At 39.0% G+C, this 9,473-nt stretch overlaps 1 protein-coding gene across 1 annotated transcript; it reads right to left on the bottom strand.

The window, feature by feature from the left end:
* Window positions 1–4,144: 4,144 nt before the first annotated feature.
* Window positions 4,145–7,170, bottom strand: LOC104225918 (probable glycosyltransferase At5g03795). The gene is made up of 4 exons (XM_009777796.2): window positions 6,821–7,170; window positions 6,375–6,586; window positions 5,599–5,944; window positions 4,145–5,038 (listed from the first exon to the last, which is right to left on the bottom strand). Exons 1-4 carry the CDS (start codon window positions 7,046–7,048, stop codon window positions 4,370–4,372), a joined length of 1,455 nt encoding a protein of 484 aa, XP_009776098.1. The 5' UTR covers window positions 7,049–7,170; the 3' UTR covers window positions 4,145–4,369.
* Window positions 7,171–9,473: the final 2,303 nt, after the last annotated feature.

Below are 9,473 nucleotides of genomic sequence, written 5' to 3'. Positions count from 1 at the left end.
GAGCAATCGCCGCCTGTTGAGGCTATAACATTTCGAAGATCATCTATTAATTGATCCCGTATCCTCCAATATTTTGTTTATTTTGAGCTGTTGATCGGGATCCACCACAGACGCTATTCTCGGGGTCGATAGGCAGATTAGTGTCGATAGTCACATGCAAGTCAGCGCCAATCGGGTCCGCAACCAGAATTATGATGGGATTGACCGACAGTACCCTATCACTGGGCACTATGTTGTTATTTTCATCGTGATGGCCGGACTCATTATCAACATGCAGGGTGCTGATTCTGAGTTTGACATTTTGAGATTTAACCTGAAATTAGAGGCACTTTAAAGAATAAGTGTAAAGTAGTGTGTTATGAAAGATTGTATCAAATAACCACTATTATCCTTAGCCCCACAGTGAGCGCTAAACTGTTTACCCTCAAAATCAGATAACAATTGAATTTGTAAGTGGTTTTAAGGATACGTGGATTAACTTGACACAAGCGATAAATTAAGTTTCAATTGAAATAAAAAATGTTAAAGTAAATGCAAACCACACGAATTGAACAATTACTCTTGGAAGGCCAGTCACACTCGAACTGGATGCGCTTCGATAGATATCAAGATATCGAAGAATAAGAGCTTAAAGAGAGAAATAATAATATATTGCTTTGGAATGCATGTTACAATGTGATAAACGAATTATCAGACCCCCTTTATATAATGGAGGAGTCTTACTTTAGGTACAATTTTCATAAAAGGTAAAAAATCTCTTGATTTGCTGATTGCCGGTTCCTTATTGATACGTGCCGAGATTCCCGCCGAATATCCGACCGATCACAGATATTTCGGTCTTTTTGGTTATGCTAACAATGTTTCTTCGAGCTTGTCGATTCCGGGATCACGGGCTCAATGTTCTCGAAGGCAGGCGTTCTGACATCAGGTTCCAATTCGGTGAGACTTGGAGTCGATCTTCAGTCCTTTATTGCCAAGTTCCGAGCATAACCTACCATGTCGTAGGGGAGCTCGATTTCGACCGTATACTCATGTCTTGTAGGCTAGTACTTCTTTGTTGAATAACTTTGCTTTCCGAATTCCGAGAGGGGATAATTCTATTCACCAAGTCCTATGGGGTAAATCGTTTAACGTTTTTTTGGCTTTACTAAAATTTGTATCCTGATTTCTCATAATTTTTATACTTCATTAACTGTAACTAGACTACCCATTTGGATGTTCTTGTGGGCTAAGTACTTAGGCTTACTTACTTCCTTCCTTTGGCAGACTTGAGTGAGAATCTTGAAAACTGCACACCTAGTTCAGCTCACATACACCTTAAAACTAAAGTCTTGACCTGTGTGGGTGTGTGCAACATGGTAATTTAGGTTCCAATGACTTTACCATATTCTAATTATAGCCAAAGATAAATTCAAAATTTAAATTTGATGAATTCAATATTTAAGTTATTATTGCGTAACATACTCTTATAAAATTTATAGATTCAGAATTTAATATTTATTTCATGTCCAAAACACTGTGTTCATTTCTAACCCATTTATTACATCCTACATGCATGTGATTGAGCTCGTGTTAGAGATCTTTTCTCTCACTCTCTCTTACTTCTCATTCTCATCCGGTCTCTTTTTAAGATTAGATAAACTAAACATAGCACATGATAAAGAGGCTATAGTTGACTGCCTCATTCTCCTCGACGTTACGCTGTTGATGAATAAGGTCTTAGTCTATATGGATAGTTTAAATATATCATTAATATATAAGTTTATATATAAAGGAAGACTAATTGAAACTCGTGTCCATCCCAATCTCAAAGCAATGCGAGTTTATCTTAAAGATATAAGCAGCCTTAAAAAATAAAAAGTCGTCAGAATCGTTCACTGAAACCAAATTCCCAACTTTTCTTAATGACCTTTACATCACGAGTTCGTGGGTCAACGAACGGAGAATAGTTTATATATCACATTTGGAAATTGGCTTTCTGCATCAAAATTGAAGAATGTCCGTGGCGTTGAAGGTGATGTTGGATCCTCTTGCTATTTCTTTACTAATTCTAAAGCTTAAGAAGCAAACTTAAAAACATTAATACTATAATACAAAATGAATTAATGAAAAGACGTAAACGATATTTGTTTCGGTTAGGATCGAAAAAGTTAGATTTCATGCGAAAGCTAGTAAAGAAAACCTTAAACGACGATAAACCACACAATAAAATAGAAATCTACCAAAGGAGACACAAATATTTAACATGGTTCGGTCAACTGACCTACGTCCACGGCGGAGATGAGCAATCCACTATATAAAGAGAGTACAAAATAGCGAGAGAACAACCTCACGAAGAGGCAAACACTAGTGACACACTAACACTTGTCCCATAAAGTTCTCCCCCCTAAACACGACTCTCAAGCCCCCTATGACTACATTATGAATGCTACTGAATGAGAATGAATGATCCTGAATTTATAGAAATCAAAATCTTTTCCTACAAGAAAAAGGAATAGCCAAATATGGAAGTCTTATATTTTCTATCTAGGAAAAGAAAAACCCTCTTATGGTAAATATGTTATCTTTTCCTTCCTGAGATAGGAAAAACAAAATATGGTAAGAAAATCAGGACAACACCGAACAATTCTCCTCCTTGGCCTAAATTTTTTGACAAAACAAATTTGATCCACCTTCTCCATATAGCCTTCAACAGGTCGCATCTCCAAATCTCCACTGCTAAGTTTGTCTCAACGCGAGTAGTACTCCGGTCAAATTTCTCAAATAAAAATCATGATTATCGTCAAATAGGATGCGACTAGGACTAAACCCGACAAGATGAACCTGTCTTGAACCTCGCTCTGATACCACTTGTTAGGACCGAAAAAAGTCAGGTTTCATGCGGAAACTAGTAAAGAAAACCTTGAATGACGATAAACCACACAACAAAAGAGAAATCTACCAAAAGAGACAAACATTTAACGTGGTTCGGTCAACTGTCCTACGTCCACGACGGAGATGAGTAATCTACTATATAAAAGTGAATACTAATTATAAAGAGAATAGCCTCACGAAGAGACAAACACAAGTGACATACTGTCACTTGTACCATAAAGTTCTCCCTCTAAACACGACTCTCAAGCCTCCATGGATACATTGTGAATGCTACTGAATAAGAAGGAAGGATCCTGAATTTATATAAATCCAAACTTTATCCTACAAGAAAAGGACTAGCCAAATATGGAAGACTTATATTTTCCATCTAGGAAAAGAAAAACTTTGTTATGGTAAATATGTTGTCCTTTCCTTCATGAGATAGGAAAACAAAAAATAGTAAGAAAATCAAGACAACACCTAATAATTTTATTAGAAAATTCAGGCCAATGGGGAGAATTGTTAGGTGTTTGTCTAGATTTTCTTACCATAATTGATTTTCCTATCTCATGAAGGATGTGACAACATATTTACCATAATTAGATTTTTCTTTTCTTAGAAGAAAAATATAATTCCTCCATATTTGGCTAGTCCCTTTTCTTGTAGGAAAAAGTTTGGAGCTCTATAAATTGAAGATCTGTCCTTCTCATTCAGTAGCATCCACAATGTAGCCATAAGGGGCTTGAGGGTCTTGTTTAGGGGGAGAACTTGACGGGATAAGTGTTAGTGTGTCACTTGTGTTTGCCTCTTCGTGAGGTTGTTCTTTCAATATTTTTGTACTCTCTTTTATATAGTGGATTGCTCGTCTTCGCCGTGGATGTAGGTCGGTTGACCGAACCACGTTATATGTTTGTGTCTCATTTGGTATATATCTCTTTTGTTATCTGATTTATCGTCGTTGAAGTGTTGCTTTACTAGCTTCCGCATGACACCTGACTTTTTCGGTCCTAACAGTTTTCGTAGCGCAATATCATTTTAAACCAATGAAGTGTTAATGTTCCTCCTAATATGAGTAATCTTGTTATTAATCAATAATAGATGATTGAATTGTATTATTCAAAGGATGGGGAGTGAAAAGATCAATGCAGCAGAGAATAACCTCGGAAGTCACTTAGCGTGAGAAAGAAAAGCTTCACATTCGAGCATTGGTTGATCTTAGCTTAGTGTGCTAGCTGTTGCTTCATTTCGTATGGTGATCGATAACGCTTTACAGTAGTTTCAACGGTTGCTTCTAGAGTCGAAATTTGAGAGATCTTTGACGTTTTCGCCGAATAAATGGTAAACCCAGCATCATTATTACTTTGTTACATTGAACTGTAGCTTAAAATTTGACATAAACAATAAAGTATTCTACCTGCAGATTATTACCATAACAACGGGTTGAATCCAAAATGTCCAAATTTCTTCATCATCATAAAATTGCAGTGATTCTTTCCCCTAAATTAAACTGGGATGTTCACGTATCGCGGACTTGAATGTTGAGCCTTCTAAGCCAAATAGAATGAAGAATCATATGAAAAACATCATACCTCTTAGGAGGGAAATTGACCTCAAAATGCCTCCTTACTTGAAGTCCTCTCTTCTGCATTTTAATGTACTGTTTTTGAGATATTGCCATCAAAATCTTCTTCAAATTAGGTATATCATTTGAAGTCATTTCAACAGCAAAACTTTTCCAATTCAAAACATCACTAAAAGGTGCAACATAATGATCTTTCAATAGTACAGGAACACATCCCATGTAAAGTGCTTCAACCATTCTTGGACTAGCCACTTCCCATCCACTAGGACAAATACAAAACTTACTCTTTCTAATCATACCATAATATGAAACATTCTTAGGAAGATACTCATGAATTTGCACTTCTTGATCATCATTCTTTCCCCATTTTTCCATTAACACTTGCCTTATGTAGCCATGAATACCTCCCGCGTGAAAGACTAAAACAGAACGTTGGGACGGAGATGGCCCTCCAATTAAGCCTTTCATTGTACCTTGAGGGAGATAGATTTCTGGCAAAGTTACATCCTTTGAGGGATTAAATCTTTCAGAAGTGTTCGCGTTGCATAGTACTCTAATCGAGTTCTTGTACAAGTATGGAACCGCTGTGGAAATTTCAGGAGCCTGCAATATATCTATCACTCAGAAAAACGACTTGAGATGTAATATACACCAACTCATATACATTCAAGAAAATATCAAAATGATCTCGAGACCTTCCATTTACCAAGGAAATGCTGTCCAAAAAGGGCTTAATGAACTGTGATTCTTAGGCCTTTGGTTAATCATCAGTCTTTGAATTAGGAAAGTTTTTCTTTTGTGTGTTGATGCTTTTCTTCAACTTTCAGTACTTGAGTAGTTTAAAAGAAAAGGGAAAAGGTAGTCATTAGCTAATCGTCTCGTATTTGCTCTTGACTTTAACTCCAGTATGGACCAGCTAGATTCTACGTCCCAAAAAGATTTCAAGAAAATATCCAAATTTACTCATCTAATTTTTTACTATGTTTGAGATTATCATTCGTTATGTTTCAGGTTGGAACTCTGTTAAAGTCAAGAGAATACGAGATGATTTGCTAACGACATGTATGAATGACCCTAAAATATAACTGCTAAAATTAAAATATTTCGTATAGATAGGGGTAAATTTGACCATTTTCCCCTCAGAAAAGGTGGTGATTCCTTACCCAATCATGGCAAGCAAGCATGAAATGATCAGATCCAAGGCTTCTATTCCAATAAGGGTATTTTGTGGAGATACCATCAATATAATCAGCAACTGTATTCTTCATAGGACCCCATTGGTGAGAATCAACAACATAAACATAGCTTACTATGGAAAACACACTGAATGGAAGGAAGTAAACATGAGCTTTCTCAGGATCATTCGTCCGAAATTTGCTTATCTCAATCTGATGAATCATAATTCCTTCTATTCCAAGGATACCTTCACTTGAACTATAATGAAAAACAGGGGGTTCACCTTTCTCGTATACATAAATCTTGAAATGTTTTTCCATTTCTATATAGCTCCTGCAAAATTCCAAGTAAAGAATCTTAATTCAATAGCCAATAAGGTTGACAATGATGAAATAGTGACTTCCCTGGAGGAGTATTACATAATTTACTCTGTTGAAAAACTTATGTAATCTTGTATTTTTGCAACCTAGGAACCAAAGACTCAAAACATTATTAATCTAGAGTTTTAGGTAAAGTCTTTTAGGCAAATAATCAAATGGCCTAATACTACATATGTTTATTAGATATAACAGTATCGGATCCAAGAATGGGTTGGCGGGTCCGGCATAACTTAGTGTTATCAGGTCAAAGGGGATGCAAAAAAGCAAGTATAAGTAGAGTTAAATATACATTTCAAAACTCACACTTTCAACATCTAAGTTTTAAATTCTGAATTCAGAGCTGAGATATAACATACCGAAAAGATATGCTAATCCCTAGTTACCTGTGGAAGGCACTGGGGTTCCAGTAACATGGACCTCTAGGGACATATTCAGAGTCATCAAATGTTTGATTATTACTATTACTTTGAGCTTCTCTTATAGCACCCCTCACTTTTCCCAACCCAGCTTCAACTCTCCCTAAATTGCTCAACTTTTTCTTGGAAAAAATCATCTGGGGTTCCTTCCTTGTAACATGATCTACACCATCTTGCTTCTACATAAACATCAGAAAACTATAACTAATTACAACGTGAAAAAAATAATGAATATATACAAGAAAGAACAATTCTCTTATATCCATCTTCCCGGGAAACAATTGTTGGTTGAGCGAACAAAGTCCCCAACTCCCAGTTGAAGAAGCTACATATAAAACGTAAGACATCTTTGTCTGGTTTAGCCCAATAATATTTAGCATATGTAGCTGAAAAAAAGAAGAAAATAGGCTTACTGGTAGCTGGTCCTTTTTCAATTCTGCTGCAAATTTTGGTGGAGAAAACTCTACAGTAGCAGAGAGATTAGTCGATGTAGTCACATTTTTTGCAGAAGGCTGAGAAGAAAGGACCAAAAGAGAGTTTTTTGAACTCTGTACACCCAAATACCATGCAGCTAATAGAACTAATGGCACTATAATTAACCATACAGCACTTGAAGGAGGACGATAATACATTAATCCCATTTCCTTTTCTAACTTCTTTTCTGTCAGTCACTAATTATTAAACTCAAATACACAAAAAAGACAAAATTTGTGCATGTAAATATATACACTTCTTGGCGTGATACTTTTGGTATGACTTTGAGAGGGTAAAGTGAAACAGAAGTAAAAAACTAGATTCCTAGGTTTTCATATCACACTATATATGGGTCCACGCCATAGGCAGAGCGACTCTAAAATTTAAATTTAAAGAGTTCACTTTTAGCTTTGGACTCATTATAACATTTAAAATTATGGGTTCAAATTTATTGAAACTTTAGTAGGTTTATTTTATATATAAGTTCAAACTCCGTATCGGAAGAGCCTTGGTTATTTCAGCCACCGACTTGGCCGCTTTAAGCTCCTTGGCGAACAACCGAGCCTAGTTGAGATTGGAGTTCCTCGGCTTTCTGGGACTGTGCCTAAGCCTTCTCCCTCAACATTCGATGTTAAGCCTATGCAGAGGCCAATTGCGCCCGGGCAGTTTCCTTTTCCGAGGCCAAACGGTCCATTTTGCCTTTTCACTCCTCGGCCTCGACCTTGATAACGTCCATCTCGGCCCGAAGTTGGTCGATCCGATCGATCACCTGTTGGACCTGCAGGTTATGACTGTTAGTCACCAGAGTCTAGCTAATCATCACTAACCTCAAAGACTTTTACCTGTTCCACCAGGTCGGCATGTTCTTTCTGAGCCGCATCCAACTCAGACCGAAGACTCTTAGCCTCTTCCTCACGTTGTTCACTGAGAAGTTTGTACATGTCTCTCTTCTCAGTAAGCTCTTTGGCTTCGGCCTTGAGGAGGCTCAACTCTTCTCAGTATCGGAGGAAGGTCTCGTGGTGAAGCACCGAGGCCTGCGAATATAAGGAGAAATATTAAAGATCACTAAGTAACCAAAGTCGGAAAATGAAAAGGTTTGTAATACCTTACCGGATTCAGTGCCTGTTATGCTTCGTTGAATAAGCATGGGGAATCCACCCCATTCATCTTTGCCTGGTCCTCTTCAGTCACCAGGCACTGAAGGTAACTATCTACCCCCAACGGGTGCGAAAAGGACCCGGGCATCCTCCGGAACGCAGATAATAATCGATCGCTTTCGACCGGGATCGTCAATCAGGGCAGGGAACCGGTTGACCAGTCTCGGTCTAGAACTATATCCACCTACCTCCGAGGGTGGACTTTTCCTTGGTACTTCTAAGTCAACCAATCTAGTGACATCCTCTGTTGTGGTCGAGTCCATGCCATCAAAAAAGCTTTGGAGGGGATCGACCACTCCATGGACCCCCTCATTCGACTGCTTCTTCATCGTTTGAGCTTCAACAAACATCGAGTCCGTGTACGAAGGTGATCCCATTATGTCAATAACACCGGGTGGTGCAGAGCCGGCATCTTGAGGGTTCTCGACCCTTACTATTGCATCAGCCTCTTACATATGTGAGGGATTGGCCTCTATTGTTCCCTCCTCGGATGGCACTCGTACCTCGATGGCCGATGGCTCTCAGGCCACTAAAATTTCATCCTCCTTAGACTCGTCCCTGAGTCGGTGGAGTACACTCGAGTCAAGTACTCGGGAGCTGGAGGTTTCCTTTAATTTGTGGACCAACTTCCTCCTCGGTTTCTTTTTCTCCGAGCTTGGGAGCTCGGAACCCTCCTCCTTTTCTTTTTGCCAGCCTTCCTGAAGCAGGAGACTCAACGGCAAGTCCTCGTCTACAACCGGAGGCCTAAGCTCGACATCCTTAGACAAACCTGAGAGAGAAAGTAAGGGGAATAAGGACTTGATAATAAAAGGAGAGGCCTAACACGACCTGATCGGAAAGCGGATCTTACCATGGGAACGGGCCTCCCAACAGCCCTTCGAGAGTTCGCGCCACAAGCGCTCGAAGTTGGGCATATGAGAAACGATACCCTAGACCCACTTCTCAACTCGAGGAATGGCATTTGGAACCCAAGCAACGACTGCACCATCACGAACACCAATAAGAAAAGGGGAAGTAAACATAAAAATCAATATTAGAAGGGAAGTTCCACTTATGTCTTGTATTCCAATTCTCGGGAATGGCATGTATTCAGCCGTAATTAGGTCTGAAGTCCTCACTTGGCCAAAACGGCCTTGCCAGCCTCGATCTTGATCCTCATCGATACTAGAGAACGGGGCTTAGCTAGCCCAGCGCACAAGCTTTATGGAGGATCACGATCCTCCACATTGAAGGATGGATTTGACCGAGGCACACCTCGTACCTCTTGTAGAAGTCTATAATGATCAATTCCACCGGTCTCAATGTGAAGGGATAAGTGTAAACACTCGGTATCCTTCGACATGGGTGGTAATGGACTCCTCGGGGTCAGGGACCACTACAATTTTATCGGCCCTGTTGCAATCTATCCGAACCGTAGGGAGGATCTCTTCGGTAA

The sequence above is a fragment of the Nicotiana sylvestris genome, chromosome 12 (assembly GCF_000393655.2).
Source record: "Nicotiana sylvestris chromosome 12, ASM39365v2, whole genome shotgun sequence".
In the NCBI taxonomy this organism is placed as follows: domain Eukaryota; kingdom Viridiplantae; phylum Streptophyta; class Magnoliopsida; order Solanales; family Solanaceae; genus Nicotiana; species Nicotiana sylvestris.
Note: the sequence above shows the minus strand (reverse complement) of the source record. Positions and strands in the feature narration are given on the sequence as shown.

Coding starts and splice junctions, on each gene's coding strand:
- LOC104225918 (XM_009777796.2), bottom strand. CDS start 7,048: ATGGGATTAATGTATTATCGTCCTCCTTCAAGTGCTGTATGGTTAATT. Junction 5,945..6,374: donor AACCCCAGTGCCTTCCACAG/GTAACTAGGGAT, acceptor GGAATTTTGCAG/GAGCTATATAGAAATGGAAA. Junction 5,039..5,598: donor TGCTTGCTTGCCATGATTGG/GTAAGGAATCAC, acceptor GATATATTGCAG/GCTCCTGAAATTTCCACAGC.